This window comes from Nomascus leucogenys, chromosome 5 (assembly GCF_006542625.1).
Source record: "Nomascus leucogenys isolate Asia chromosome 5, Asia_NLE_v1, whole genome shotgun sequence".
Taxonomy (NCBI): Eukaryota; Metazoa; Chordata; class Mammalia; order Primates; family Hylobatidae; genus Nomascus; species Nomascus leucogenys.
This window is the reverse complement of record NC_044385.1, coordinates 2,328,570-2,345,337: the sequence shown is the minus strand read 5'-3', so window position 1 is coordinate 2,345,337 and position 16,768 is coordinate 2,328,570. Positions and strand designations below refer to the sequence as shown.

The 16,768-nt window shown below is 41.0% G+C and overlaps 1 protein-coding gene across 1 annotated transcript in view; it reads right to left on the bottom strand.

The window, feature by feature from the left end:
- SMYD3 (SET and MYND domain containing 3) overlaps positions 1 to 16,768 on the bottom strand; it is a 749,402-nt gene that overhangs the window by 149,932 nt on the left and 582,702 nt on the right. The window contains exons 7-8 of the mRNA XM_030812563.1: positions 16,095 to 16,197; positions 3,473 to 3,583 (exon numbers count right to left, since the gene is read on the bottom strand). Of these exons, the coding sequence (XP_030668423.1) occupies positions 3,473 to 3,583; positions 16,095 to 16,197 (214 nt within the window). The remainder of the gene's footprint in view (positions 1 to 3,472; positions 3,584 to 16,094; positions 16,198 to 16,768) is intronic.

The window sequence follows — 16,768 nt, the reverse complement described above, 5'->3', positions numbered from 1 at the left end:
GACAACATGACCTCATATATGGAGAAACTAAAAGACTCCACCAAAATACTCTTAGAACTGATAAATTCAGTAAAGCTCCAAGATACAAAATCAACATGCAAAAATCAGCAGTGTTTCTATACACCAATAATGAACTACCTGAAACAGAAATCAAGAAAGTAATCCCATTTACAATAGCTACCCACCCCCAAAAAAAGACACCTAGGAGTAAATTTAACCAAGGAGGTGAAAGGCCTCTGCAATGAGAACTATAAAACATTGATAAAAGAAACTGAAGAGAACACAAATGGAAAGGCATACCATGCTCATTAATTGGAAGAATTAATATTGTTAAATGATGATACTACCCAAAGCAATATACAGATTCAATGCAACCCCTATTAAAATACCAATGATATTCTTCAAGAAATGGAACAAATGATCCTAAAATTAAACACAAAATTAAACAAAATTATGAAAACACAAAAGACCCCAAATAGCCAAGGCAATACTGAGCAAAAAGAACAAAGCTGGAGGCATCACACTACCTAACTTCAAAATATCCTACAAGGTTATACTAACCAAAAAAACATGGAATTGGTATAAAAACAGACACATAGACCAACGGAACAGAACAGAAAACCCACAATTAAATCCACATATTTATAGGCAACTGATTGTCAACAAAGGCACCAGGAACACACAGTGGGGAAAGGACACCTCTTCAATTACTTGTCATCAGAAAAGTGGATATCCATGTGCAGAAGAATGAAACTAAACCCTTATCTGTCACCACACAGAAAAATCAACCAAAATGAATTAACTACTGTGAGCCTGGAAACTATAATACTAAAAGAAAACAGGAACACTTTTACACTGTTGGTGGGACTGTAAACTAGTTCAACCATTGTGGAAGACAGTATGGCAATTCCTCAGGGATCTAGAACTAGAAATACCATTTGACCCAGCCATCCCATTACTGGGTATATACGCAAAGGATTATAAATCATGCTGCTATAAAGACACATGCACACGTATGTTTATTGCAGCACTATTCACAATAGCAAAGACTTGGAACCAGCCCAAATGTCCATCAATGATAGACTATATTAAGAAAATGTGGCACATATACACCATGGAATACTATGCAGCCATAAAAAATGATGAGTTCATGTCCTTTGCAGGGACATGGATGAAGCTGGAAACCATCATTGTCAGCAAACTATCGCGAGGACAAAAAACCAAACACCGCGTGTTCTCACTCACAGGTGGGAATTGAACAATGAGAACACTTGGACACAGGAAGGGGAACATCACACACCGGGGCCCGTTGTGGAGGGGGGAGGAGGGAGGGAAAGCATTAGGAGATATACCTAATGTTAAATGACGAGTTAATGGGTGCAGCACACCAACATGGTACATGGATACATATGTAACAAACCTGCACATTGTGCACATGTACCCTAGAACTTAAATTAAAAAAAAAAGAAAGAAAACATAGGGAGAACACTTCAGGACATTGGTCTAGGCAAAGATTTTATGGCTAAGACCACAAAAGCACAAGCAACAAAAACAAAAATAGACAGATGAGACTGTATTAAACCAAAATGCTTCTGCAGAGCAAAGAAAACACTCAACAGAGTGAAGAGACAACCTATAAAATGGCAGAAAATATTTGCAAATTATGCATTCAAAAAGGAACTAATATCCAGAATATACAAGGAACTCAAACAACTCAACAGCAAAAATATCACAAATATTCCAATTCAAAAGAGGGCAAAGGATCTAAATAGACATTTATCTAACACATATACAAAAGGCCAATAAAAATGCTTATCAGCAACCATCAGGGAAATGCAAATCAAAACCAAAATGAGGTGTCATCTCACCCTAATTAGAATGACTATTATCAAAAAGACCAAAAAAAAAAAATAATAACAGTTGCTGGCAAGGATGTAGAGAAAACGTACTCTCATACTAGGCTGGTGCAAAAGTAATTGTGGTTTTTGCCATTAAAAGTAATAGCTACCCACTCCTAAAAAAAGACACCTAGGAATAAATTTAACTGAGGAGGTGAAAGGCCTCTACCATGAGGCCACTGCCATTAATTTTAGCAGCAAACACTGCAATTACTTTTGTGCCCACCTAATAGTACAGCCATTATGGAAAACAGCATGAGGGGTTCTCAAAAAACTAAAAATAGAACTACCGTACAATCTAGCAATTACAGTACTGGGTATTTATCCAAAGGATAGAAAATCAGTGTATCAAAGGGATACCTGCAGCCCCATGTTTATTACAGCAGCACTGTTCACAAAAACTAAGATATGAAATCAACCTATGTGTCCATCAATGGAAAAACAGATAAAGAAAATGTGGCATATATACACAATGGAATATTATTCAGCCATGAAAATGATACTCTGTCATCCATGGCAACATGGATGGGCCTAGAGGACACTATGGTAAGCAAAGTAAGTCAGGTGCATAAAGATAAAATACTACATGTTCTCACTCATATGCGGGAACAAAAAACAATTGGTCTCATGGAAATAGAGAGGAGAACTGTGGGTACTAGAGGCTAGGAAGGTGGGGAGAGGTTGGTTAATGAACATAAGCTTAGGAGGAACGAATCTGCTTATCTGCAGCACTGTAGGGGGATATGGTTCACTTTATTGTGTATTCTCAAAACGCTAAAAGAGGATTCTGAATGTTCACAACACAAAGAAATGATAAATATATGAGGTGACAGATATGCTAATTACCCTGATTTGATACTACACACAGTATACACACAATTAAGTATCACTCTGTACCCCACAAATATGTGCAATTATTATGTGTCATCTAAAAACAAAAGGAAAAAACTATAAGGATAAAAAACAGATCAGCGGTTATCAGGGGTTGGGGTAGGGGTGGTAGGGTTGACTATAAAGGACATGAGGGCACTTTTTTGGGAAATGAAACCATTCTGTATCTTGATTTTGATGGCAGTTTCATGACTGCGTTTGTTGAAATCATAGAACTGTCTCACTAAGTAGGGTAAATTTTTTGCATGTAAATTGTACTTTGACAAACCTGATTTTATTTAAAAAAAAATTTTTAAAGAAATAAACTAGGTAAAACTTGGTATGTTGTTTACTGAGCAATAACTTGTCAATCATAATGTAATTCAACCCACTTACTACATACGTTCTACTAGCACTCTGGCCTTCACCCATCCTTTTAATTAAATGCTTAATGCCTACATTCCCACTTGACTCTAAACTCCATCGATCCTTACCTTTGGTTAAATCGGTCAAATCTCAGCTTGGTGGGTGACAAAAGTTCCAGGAAACAAAATATACGCAGTTCGATGAGTTATCTTATTTATCTGTTTCCTACCATGTACTGAGGGTCATTACTTTTGGGTTTATGAAATCAAGGCAGAGTTCTCTGAAGATCATTGAGATATTGCCGTGGAGGTGTTTCAATCTGGTTCCATACCACATACCTTGTCCTGGGTTTGGCAACGTAAACAGTCACATTCAAAGCAGTACTGGTCCCTCAGCTGCTTCCGGCGCTCCTCACTGGTCATCAGCATATCCAGGTAGCAGATGGTGAGCTGTGCAGGCCAGAGAGAGGGAAGCGCTGAAACATCTGCTGTGCTCATTTCTTTAACAAATGGTTATTATTATTGCTAATTATTGGAGTAAAACTTTTTATTATAAACCAAAAATATAAGAGAGAAGGTACCACTTATAGTTTCTCTACCGAAATAATCACATGTAAATTTTTAATCTATTTCCTTTCAGTCTTTATCATGTGGTAAGTATATATGTATCATATATTTAAAGAATGGGGCTTATGATCTCTACCCACTTTTGTATCTTACTTTTTTTCACTACAGTAAAATATCAAAAGCTGTTGTATGTTTGGTATTACTAAGGTATGCTAATAAATTCTATAACCATTAGCAATCAGAGAAGCCAAATTAATCCTGGCAACCAAAAGGGTGGCAGATGATACAGCCAGATTGCTCTTAAATTCTAACCAATTCTATAGCTGCCTCATGGAATTTAAGGTCATCCAAATTTGGTATCTTTGAAATGAGAAAACAGTTCTCTTATTTCTAATTAGGTTTTAGAAAGAAAGGGGGGTAGAATAATTTCCAAATAGGGGAGAGTTTAACTTGAGAGTACCACCACTGATGGAAGCATTTCAACTGACTGCCTTACACCCTTTCAGAGTAGTATCCCCTGCCTTGGATGGTGAAGGGTTATAAATGAGAGGATATATTTAAAGGACTCCTCGGACACTCTCTAACACTGAGTCCCATTAAGTCACCGGTCTTTAGGCAACATCATAATGCTTAAGCATTTTGCACTTGATTAGATCTCTTAGGAAAGTCTAATTCAAAATCCAGAAAACAGAATGCTTGATCTTCCCCTCAACCTGTTCCCTCTCAGCTGGAGCATTCCCACTCTCAGCTGACAGTAACTCATCTTCTGTCTTATCCAAGTTGAAGCCTCCGAGTCATCCTTGACTTCACTCTTTCCTTTACACTTGCCATCCAATCCACCAGGAAATTCTGTGGGCTCTACCTTAAATTACCCACAATCAACCACTTTTTACCTTTTCCAATGCTACCATCCTGGTCTGAGCCATCATTACCTCTCACCTGTAAAATGTAAGTCTCATAACTGGTCTCCCTGATTCTTTCTCTAGGCCCCCTGCACTCCACCCTCTAGCCAGAGTGATTCACTTAAAATATGTCAGATGACATGTTCTGTTTGAAACATCACAACATCTCCCCACTTTGCCTGAGTAAAAGCCTGGTCCTTCTAACTCCCCAAGTGCAATTCAAACTGTGGTCCCCACATTGGTGCCAGTGCACACTGTGGGTTACCAGTCCACGACGAAATGAGTCAAGAAACAAAGTTAATATTTAGAAATGTTTTTTACTAATTTGGTAAGGGTAATTTTAGATGACTCTAATAGTAAAACATAGAGCTTTTTTTTTTTTTTTTTAAAGACAGGGTCTCACTCTGCCACAAAGGCTGGTGTGCAGTGGTATGATCACAACTCACTGCCTCACTGCAGCCTCAACCTCCTGGGCTCGGGTGATCCTCCCACCTCAGCTTCCCAGGTAGCTGGGGCTACAGGCATGTACCACCACAATGACTAATTTTCTCTATTTCTTGTAGAGATGGAGTTTCACAATGTTACCCAGGCTGGTCTTGAACTCCTCGGCTTGAGCAATTCTTCCTCCTTGACCTCCCATGGAATTACAGGCGTGAGCCACTGCACCCAGCCCTTCATTTTTCTTTTTTGAGACGGAGTCTCGCTCTGTCTCCCAGGCTGGAGTGCAGTGGCGCGATCTCGGCTCACTGCAAGCTCCGCCTCCCGGGTTCACGCCATTCTCCTGCCTCAGCCTCTCCGAGTAGCTGGGACTACAGGCGCCCGCCACCACGCCCGGCTAATTTTTTGTATTTTTAGTAGAGACGGGGTTTCACCATGGTCTCGATCTCCTGACCTCGTGATCCGCCCGCCTCGGCCTCCCAAAGGGCTGGGATTACAAGCGTGAGCCACCGCGCCCGGCCCCAGCCCTTCATTTTTCTAATAATTTATTTTCACTAGATTTTATAAAAATACTGGTCTGCAATAGATTACGAAGGAAAAGAAAAACTGGTCCTTCATCATAGGTAGAGAAGCAATGGCTTCACATAATCCCACCTGTTCCCTCTCATTTCCCACTTTCCCTCTTTGCTGCTGCTCCACCAGGCTGGCCTCCTGTCTGGCTCCACACACACTCCTACCTCAAAGGCCTGTGCACTGGCTGTTCCCTCTGCCCTTCCGCCCCGCCTACTATGACAACCTCCCTCATCGCCTTTGAGTTTCAGTCAAATCCCACTTTCTCATTAAGGTTTAACCTCAATGCCCTATTAAAAGTAACAACCCAATTCCCTTCCCCTGCTCTAGTTTTTCTTTTCCTGCATCATATATCAGCCTGTACCATACTGTAGAAATTACTTCTTTGCTTTTAAAAGTAGAAAGTAATCATGGCGGTGTGGTGGGGGAAGAAGTGAAGACTTTGGGAGAGCAAGAAGGCAGGATTATCCACTGAAAGAGATGCAAAACACTCCCTAGAGCAAAAAACTCCAGGTGGTTTTCCTTATACTTAAAAGAAAGCATCTCATGTCTACAAAGCATGATCTTGCTTGTTTGAAATCATAGTAGGGCAAAGGCAGGCACCCTCTCTGGCAGAAAACAAAGCTTTGGGAAGGACTCTCTCAAGCTGTAGGGGTGATGGTGGATGGCTGGGCTGGCCAGCCAGATCTGTCAGATCCACCACAGCCGTCACCATCACCAAGGGGACAGGGGCCACAGCCTGATCTGCCTGGCTGGCTCTCCACAGAGTCTTCACATTAGGCAACCATAACATGCTGCTCCACACCCAGAGACCAGAGTATCTGCCCTTAAGAGATACAGACAATGACGTTACTGAGATCTACTGTTTGTGGCGAGGCAGCACAGCACAGTAAAACTAGCAACGGTCTTGGGTTCAGGTAACACTGAAGACGGCACCCAGGTCTCTTGATAAGTCTGGTGCTCTTTTTACTTTAACATGGCTGCTTCTCATACTTGGCGGGGAGAGAGGGCTGTAGAAGAAGCTGGCGTCTCTTAAGGAGTTTCAGTAGCACCGTCAAACCTAAAATACTCACACCTATGTTAGGGAATGTTCTGTGGCAACTGAGATCCTTCAGCTGAGACAACAGCCACTGTGTGATTTCCTCCATGTTTCTCTTGCTTCATGATCTGAAGCCAGGGTTGCCTGTGAGGCACAAAGGGTCACCATACCAGGCAAGTTCCTCTTGTTTCTAACGAATGCTATGTTCCAAATTCCAAATAACCGATTTCCAAGCTCACTTTTTAAAACAGCCTATGAGTAAGTCTGGGACAGTAGATACGTTCACCTTATACTATCAGGCTCTGTGGGTCCCAGTTTCCTTACAGGAGGGGAGGTAGCAAATGAGCCCATCCCTATGTCCCCTCTTGGGTTAACTCTAGGACACTAATTCTGAATCCACCCCAATGGCTCTTAGTCATCAACTCCCACTATCAGAGCAGGTAAATGGACAGTAGTTATTGGGAGATTACAATGTGTCCAGTGTGAAGCCACTAACTCCAGGGTCTGTCACATCAGAAAAAAATGTGCTTGACTAACCCAAGACTTTATTACAAGGGCCAAAACTCACGAGTGATCTTGTCAGGCAGTGAATGGGCAACAGGAGACTAATTATTTCATTTAACCCCAATAAATGGACACTTAAAGCCTCGCTCGGTATACTGTAACTGCCTGGAGCCATTACCTGGACTACGCAATGGCTTTCTAACTGGCTTCCCCGCCGCCGTCAGGGTAACTTTCCTCTTCTAAACTGCTTTGAGAGAGATCTTCCTAAAACTCCCAAGCGATCACGTCATTTTTCTACGTGAAAACTTGCGATGGTTTCTCACTGTCCCTGAATAAAGGCACACAAGGCTTTCCCTCAGCTGTTTTTCTGTCTGCCTTTCTAGTCTCCATGTCTCTCCTGAACTCCAGCCTGTCACAGTTATGCACATTGCTAGACCTCTGAAACAATGAACACCTTGCCAACACGTGTCTGGGCATCACTGCCTAAGCGAGCCTCTCGTCCACACTCCGCTTACTGAGAGCCTCTCATCCTCCAAGCTTGGCTCCAATACACCTCTTCCTATGGCAACTGCCCCATTACCTCAGAGAAAGTGACCTATTTTTGTGCTTCTTTTATGCCAATGAAGTCTGCAGAATATCTGGTTATCAGTTGTGAAGGGCTTAATGGCAAAAATATTTTATTCATATTTTTGGAAAAAACAGCCAGATTACTAACTGGTAATGACAGCTAAAATCATGTTATTAGCCAAAGATAAAAACCTGTATTAAAGACTCATTGACTCACCAGTTGTAATGGAATATCTACTCAGTAAATGTAGGGCTCATTTAGTGGGAACGTATATGTGAAACTTGGCCATTGATCAGTAGACACCTTAATGGCACAGAACAAAATTGCATTAAAATATTAATGCCACTGACCACTGCTCTGCCATTTTAGTGCAGCTCTTATAGAAAATGCAGTAAATCATTTCTGACATTACAGTAATATAATGGAGGAGATTTTCTAGATCTTGAATACATAGCTTACATCAAAATCTTAAGACAAAATGAACTCCTTTTCCATGAAACCATCTTTTCATTGTCTACAACTGAGTGGATAAGATGAGCAAGTTAAGGCTGGGTGCAGTGGCTCATGCCTGTAATCCCAGCACTTTGGGAGGCTGAGGCGGGCTGATCACGAGGTCAGGAGGTCGAGACCATCCTGGCTAACATGGTGAAACCCCGTCTCTACTAAAAATATAAAAAATTAGCTGGGCGTGGTGGCGGGTGCCTGTAGTCCCAGCTACTCCGGAGGCTGAGGCAGGAGAATGGCGTGAACCCGGGAGGCGGAGTTTGCAGTGAGCAGAGATCGCCCCACTGCACTCCAGCCTGGGCCACAGAGCAAGACTCCGTCTCAAAAAAAAAAAAAAAAAGATGACCAAGTTAAAATTAGACCTTGTTTCATTTCTAGAATTCCGTGATCACAGTTACAAATGTTTCTGTTAATACTGGCTCAGAACTGGAAAAAAGCCTGAAAAATATCACTTCTTTTTAAAGTCAAACCTGAGTATCATTGTGTCTTTCCTTGTTTCACAAATCCTGCTAATTTTACCTTCTAAATATTATAGTCTTCAGATACCCTATCACAAGCCACCACCTGAGCTCCCCCTGACTTCAGGCTACCACTTTTCTCTCTTCCCTGGATTATTACATCACTCTGACCCTCATTCTCCCAACCTTGCCTACACACAGAAAAGTAGTCATACAAAAATAAGCAATGAGCAAAGGACACCCTATTCAATAAACGGTGCTAGGATGGCTGGCTAGCCATATGCAGAAGACACCTACCTTGCACTATATATAAAAGTTAACTCAAAGATTAAAAATTTAAATGTAAGACCACAAACTTTATGCACCCTAGAAGAAAACCTAAGAAACACCATTCTGGACGTCAGCTTTCGGAAAGAACGTATGACTAAGTCTTCAACAGCAACTGCAACAAAAACAAAAATTGACAAGTGGGACCTAAACTGAAGAGTTTCTGCACAGCAAGAGAAACTATCAACAAAGTAAACAAACAACCTACAGAATGGGAGAAAATATTCACAAACTATGCATCTGACAAAGGTCTAATACCCAGAATCTATAAGGAACTTAAGCAATAAGCAAATAACCCAAGTAAAAAGTGGGCCAAAGACATGAGCAGACACATTTCAAAAGAAGACATACCAGCAGCCAACAAACATGCTTTTTAAATGCTCCACGTCACTAATCAGAGAAATGCAAATCAAAACCACAATGAGATACCATCTTACACCAGTCAGAATGGCTATTACTAAAAAGTCCAAAAATAACAAATGTTGGTGAGGCTGTGGAGAAAAGGGAACACTTATACACTATTGGTGGGAATGTAAATTAGTTAAGCCACTGTGGAAGGCAGTTTGGAGAGGAGCTCAGAACTACCATTTGAGCCAACAATCCCATTACTGGGTATATACCCAAAGAAAATAAGTCATTCTACCAAAAACACACATGCACTCACATGTTCATCACAGTACTATTCACAATAGCAAAGAAATATAATCAACCTAAGTGCCCATCAACAGTGGGCTAAAAAATGTGGTACATATATACCATGGAATAGTATGCAGCCACAAAAAAGAATGACAACATGTCCTTTGTGGCAACATGAATGCAGCTAGAGGCCATTCTCCTAAGCAAATCAATGCAGAAACAGAAAACCAAACACAGCAATTATAAATTTCTCATAAACTATGGAAACAAATATTTAGAGAATCTATCAAACCAAACACCTGATGTTCTCACTTATAAGTGGGAACTAAACATTGGGTATTCATGGACGTAAAGATGGCAATGACAGACACTGGCACTACTGGAGAAGGAGGTAGGGCAAGGGGTGAAAAACTGTTGGGTACCATGCTCCCTACCAGGGTGATGGGATTCATCACACCCCAAAGCTCACTATCATGCAATATACCCATGCAACACACCTGCACATGTGCCCCCTGAATCTAAAATAAAAGTTGAAATTTTTTTTTTAAATCACAGTTAGGTTACTAAAGTATTCTTTTAGCTTAATTCAAAAGGTAAATGAAATTATATGTCTTTTACACTTATCCATTCTTAAGAATGGGATATGGACTTTTATAATGAATTTAACTGTGAAATCACAATTTAGTTATTTATTGACTATAATTTAATAAAACCCTGTTAAAAGTAATTTTATCATCTTAAGCCAAAAACAAAAATCAAACTTTTATGTGTTTGTATTCAACAGCCTAAACCTGAAAGCACCTGCTCATTTCAGACTTAAAGGTACCTTCATTTAAAGTGAAACTAGTCATAACACTTTCAGCTTCAATTTCAGAGGAGCATGTATTAGAACAAAGACTGCTTATAGAAAATGTTAATTTAAGAATGGAAAATAATCTGTGTGGATGTCATCACGGACCAACACTTCTACACACAAACCAAATGTTATTCAACAGTTTTAGCATTCTTTCTTGCCAAGTCCAAACATCAGCCAGACCACCTCCACCAAAGACTAATTATTCTGCTTTGATATGTGAGAAGAGATCTATTTACTATAGTTTTGATAGATTCTCTAAATATTTGTTTCCACAATTTATGAGAAATCTATAATGTCATCATTTTTTTGGACACTCACCGTTTGAGCTCTACTTTTCCCTTCAGGAGACTCTAATCACAAATGGAAGAAGAAAATCACTATTTATTAAGCGTCATGTGCTGGGCACTGTCCTAGATAAATAATTTGTTACTTCAATCCTGAGAATGAAGCTTTATTACTGACCCCCTCCACACTGCGTAGCAGTAAGTGTAGCACTGAACAAATCATTTCCCAGTTTAAACCTTACATTTTCTTCCATAAAATAAATGAATACGTAACATTATCTGAGTTTTCTAAGATTCCAAAGATGGTACAGACTACTTAGGTCTTACTCAGTTTTGTAGTCCTTGGGTTTTGATTTTTGTTTTTACCTATTAGGCTTCATCTATTGCTTCCTAAATTGAATCACCCCATAAATGTTCCCTATCATCATAGCCATGGTGGTATATACAAAAAGTGAATGAAAGGCAAAGGAAACATCACGTTTCACTCATATGGTTCAACGAGTTGAGAAAAACTCACACTACAGCAACAGTGACTGAGGTAAAATTGAATGTACACTGAGTAAAATGTTTAATTTGTGCTATCCCAAATCTAACTCAGGGGTTAGAATTGTGTGGGGTTTTAAAAATTGTTTTCTTTAAATGTTCTATGTATAGTATGTACAATAAAAAACTGTAACATTTGTAAACATGTAGAAAAAAAAAAAAAAAGAAAATCTGGCCACGCAGTTCCTTTGCTGAAACCCTTCAATAATGTCCCGCTGCTTGTCCTTCTCCCTTCCACAAATACTTACTGGGCGCCTCCTATAGACCAGACAACGTTATGAAACCTTCAGCTAAACCAAGGTCTGTAATAAGGCCCCCATGGGGTTTGTCAGTCTGATCCCAACATATTCCCTCAACTTCGGGTCACATCTAAATTCTTTCGTCATCTATTGATGAGTACTGCTTCTTGCTCCTTGAACTCACCATTCTGTCCCTGGCCTCTGTGCCTCTGTCTACAATGCCTTTTCCAGCCTCATCCAACTCTAACTCCATGGATCCTTCCAGAGTCTAGCAGTCAGTCCTCTGGAAGCATTCCTTAACCACTCTCCACTCCCTCCCCTTTCTAATCACTTGAGTGCTCCTGCTCTGAGCTTCTATAAGCCCTGTGCCCATTTACACCACTGTGCATCTTAATTCTATTATTGTTTTCTGTTCTCTGTCAGTTTCCTCAACTATACCTTGAACTCTTGAAGTCAGGGCTGGGTCTTCATAATCTTTGTATTAGAGAAGGTTTCTAAAACTGCTACCCAACTCCTGACATCCAGTAAACATGCAGTGAATTTGTTTAATGGTTTAGCTAATAAGATGACTAAGAGAAGAAACAGACTGTCTTAATCCCAAAAGACATCAGATTAAGACTGACATTAGGGATACTAATTCATTCAACTTGTGTCAATCACATTTCTCCCAGTTGATATGGCGCCAGAGAACGCTGACAGCCAATGGCATTATTTGTAACAGCTACAAGTTATTTTAACCAGGAACTCCCATAAGATTGCTTTGGCCTACCCAGCTTTCCTCCTTGATCCATGTTTTATAAAACTATCAGACCAAATAAATTTCATATTTAAGATAATTTTGAAAAGGTAGCCATCAGCAATCCAGTCACGTGCGCCATGACTTAAATGATATTACATATCTCTCTCTGTAGGAGGTGGCTGAATGAGGAGACAAAAATCCAAAGTCATATAAAAAAAAAAAAGACCCAATAACTCAGCATTACAATGGAGAGCCTTAAACAGCAAAGTATTATAAATGTTGCTGGTTTGCAAGGAAACTGTCCAAAGAGGGTCCAAAGGATGGATTTCTATAGAGAGAAACAAGGGGTAAGAAATTTCCATGACAACTTCTGTTATGATAGACCTTGTGCAATTTTCTAGCTCCCCTTGTGTGAGGTTTGAAATGCTCCCATCTTAAACTGGCAGTAGACTGGCTTTCATATTCCCTTCCTTTCAGGAGCCATGGGACACCCCTGAGGACTGCCAGTCATTTATAAGTGTCTGAGATTCTATTCTAGCTTTTTTTTTTTTTTTTTGAGACAGAGTTTCACTCTTGTTGCCCAGGCTGGAGTGCAATGGCGCGATCTCGGTTCACTGCAACCTCTGCCTCCCGGGTTCAAGTGATTCTCGTGCCTCAGCCTCCTGAGTAGCTGGGATTACAGGCACCTGCCACCACAACCTGGCTAATTTTTTGTATTTTTAGTAGAGACGGGGTTTCACCATGTTGGCCAGGCTGAACGCAAACTCCTGACCTCAAGTGATCCGCCTGCTTTGGCCTCCCAAAATGCTGGGATTACAGGCATGAGCCACGGCGCCCGGCCCTATTCCAGCTCTTATATTATCTTTAAGAAGTCTCATTAATTTACTCAACAAATGTAGATTGAGGAACTTCTGCCTCAGTTGCTGTTGAGTCTTCCATTGTGAAGCCTATATTCTGACACACAGATCCCAAATAGCTCATATTAAAACTGTGGGTGCCCTAATGAGCACTGAAGCCAAATACAAAGCTCATGATATGAAATTACCAAAATGTCTAAATTTTTTTCCCAAGGAATTTTAACTTAAAAAAAATTAATACATAATATTTATACATATTTATGGGATCCAGGTACTATTTTGTTACGTGCATAGGATGTGTAATGATCAAGTCATGGTATTTAGGTTATTCATTACCTCACGTATTTACCATTTTTGTGTGTTTGGAACACAAGATGTCTAGATTTATTCCTTCATTAATTTAAAGCTAATGTTTGTACAATAGGAATTACCCTGCTTAATCAATGGCTCAAAATGTCTTTTCTCATGGCTCTCCCTCTCCCCTACCTCTGCTCCAAGGGGTCAGTTTGAAAGGCATAGGATATATTTTAGTTGTTGGGGGATGGCTACAGGCATTAGTTAAGCACACGCCAAGGACACAAGTCTTCTCCAATGATGCAACAATCCCACACAATGAAGAACTGTCCCATTCAAAATGGCAACAGTGTCCCCACAAGAAATACTGCTGGTCACTAGAGTAAGCTCAATATAATAGAGAGTCAATTCAACACAAAGTTATCAAATGCCTCCTGGGTGCAAAGCAAAGTGCTAAGAGATACAGAAATAAGACCCAATAGTCTGTCCTCATAAAGCTCATAAATAGAGAGGTCTCCAAAAGAGCCATGATACGTGCCAAAGATGTATTAATAACCACTATAAGGGAGAACTCAAAGGAAAAGAACTCCTTCTAATATGGGAAATCAGGGAAAGAGTTACACAAGAGATGTGATTGAAAGGGTATCTTAGTCCATTTTCTGTTGTTTTAACAGAATACCGCAGACTGGGTAATTTATAAGTAAATTTCTCACAGTTCTGGAGACTGGGAAGCATGATGCCAAGAGCATGGCACCTGCATCTGGGGAGGGCCTTCTTGCTGCCTGTTAACATGGTAGAGAGCATCACAGGAGGAAGTGGCAGGAGTATCCTCTTCTTATAAAGCCACCAATCTCATCATGGGGTTCCCATCCTGATAACCTTATCTAATCTGAATTACTTCCCAAAGACTCCACCTCCACAAACCATCAGCAAGAATTTGGGGATAAAGTTTTCAACAGATGGAATCTGGGGGACACATTTAAATCATAACAAACGGCCTTGAAGGGCATATAACATTAAGACAAAGAGATATAGCGGACAGAGAGGACAATGAATCAGGGGAAACGTTCAGCAAGACCTACAGAATGGAATGGAGAAATGTTTATTCTCTTAAACTGGTACATATGAAGGACTTGTGGGGAGAACCTTGTTTCTGTTGAGAAGATGCCTTGCTAAGCACCACAGGGGAAAATATCTGAGTCTAAAGGGCTTTACACTGAGTGGCAATGTCTCGTATTTGCTTGTTGCTCCAGAGACGGAAAGAGATAGATGTGAAGAAGTGAAAGCAGCACCTAAAGACAAGGTGTTTTATTCAACTAAGTGAAAAGCAACCACGGGAGAATGACTGGCAGCCGAGCCTAGGAAAATATAAGAAACTGTCTTTGTTGTTTCTGAAAATTCCAACCAATTCTAATTGCTTTTGTCAAGTTACTTGGTTTTTTAATTTGCAAAATCATCATCATCATCGACAACAGCAGCAGCCACTTTTCAGCCCCCAAATGAATATTGCTGAAAATAGATAGTGGTTTCATCTCTTACCTGCCTTGAAGTCCTTTGTGGCCCCAGAAAAAAAGAGAAAAAACTACATTCTCCATCTCATTAACATATATCCCAGTATATTTCATACACTGTTCCTAAAATCTGGAAATTTAGCAAGTAGTTGTATAAGAAGTGGTCCATTCCACTGAAAATCAGTTTGGGGAGAATCTTGTCAAAGCCAAATCCCTGTCTCCATAAAATATGGTAGCTCTGAGTTTAGGTTTTATTGGCTGAGTGCTGCATAAATGCAATAAAGGCTTTCGATACTGTTTTCCTTGCAATAAATATCCACTTTAGCAAATTGGAAAGGAGAAGGAAACGGGGTTCTGGAAAGTATAAATATCTGTAACTCAGAACTCAGCATGGGTAGTCACTGTGCAAACCAGTGCAGGCTCAGGTTCAGAGCCCTAGAGCAGCCCATTTGCAGCTGCCTTGTGAAAAGGTTCTTCACCAAAAGAGGCTGGCTGGACAGTCTGTCAAACTGGAGGGGTCAAGGCCAGTTCACTGCGGGAGGTCATCCTCCTTGTCCTCTATTCCCTTTGCATCTTTGCTGAAATGATCACCCAGAGATGCTGATGGGTTTGTCAAGTCCCAGTGTCAGCCCGAGACAGTATAAGCTGTTTGCTTTACTAGCACAAAGTAAATGTGCATAATTTCCTTCAATGTAACCAGCGGCCTTTCGAGTAAAAATGTCTTGGGGAATCCCACTCACAAGCTGGGATGCCCCCCCCTGCCCACGGAAGGATATGAGAGGCTGCTCAGCTGTTGCCACTGAGGAGATTTAATGACTTCCCGGTGTGTGCACAAAACACACACCCTCTGTCACACACAAACTCCTCTCTCTCTCACACACATAGGACAGGAACTGTCATCATCCAGAAATATGGTGACCTCTCCCCTAAAAAATTAGCCCATTTGTAATTTGGGAGAAGAAAGGATAGGTTGCTGGGGAGAGGTGACTGTACTACGAATGCTCTCACTGGCAGAAGGACAATGAAAAGTTGTCCCCTCAGGCACAAACAGTTTCAGGGACAGGCCGAGCTGAGAGGGTCTTTGATAGGAAAGAAGGCCAGGCTGGGAAGCATGAGTTTCCTTACCTCCTCTCCCACCTCGATGTCTCGGACTGCTCGCAGCAAGAGGTGGGGCCCATTAAACACAATCGAACAGTTGGGGTCACAGCTGTGATTGAGCAAAGAGATACTGGAAAAAAAAGGGGGGAAGACTGTCAATTAAATTTAACAAATGCAGTGGGTAAAAGACACCTTCCTTTGGGGGGCAGCAGCAGGTAGGGTTGACAGGACACCAGGGATTCAGTACTCGGGTGCCTTCACAGGAATGTCACTAGCACACCTCCCATGAAGTGCAATACTCCCCAAGATGCAGGCTAATTAGGGAATTCTATCATTTAATAATAAAAAAAATTTCCTGAGTCCTTTTTGGGGATTGGGGCATAGTTGACTGATTAGCTAACAGTCAATAAGGCAACCCAACATGAAGGTCAGAAAGAAACCGACTCAGAAATACTTAGAGAGCTGGGTGCGGTGGCTCACGCCTGTAATCCTAGGACTTTGGGAAGCCGAGGTGGGTGGATCATTTGAGGCCAGCAGTTTGAGACCAGCCTGATTAATATGGTGAAACCCTGTCCCTACTAAAAATACAAAAAAATTTGCTGGGTGTGGGTGTGGTGGCACATGCCTGTAGTCCTAGCTACTCGGGAGGTGAAGGCAGGAGAATCACTTGAACCCGGGAGGTGGAGGTTGCAGTGACCACT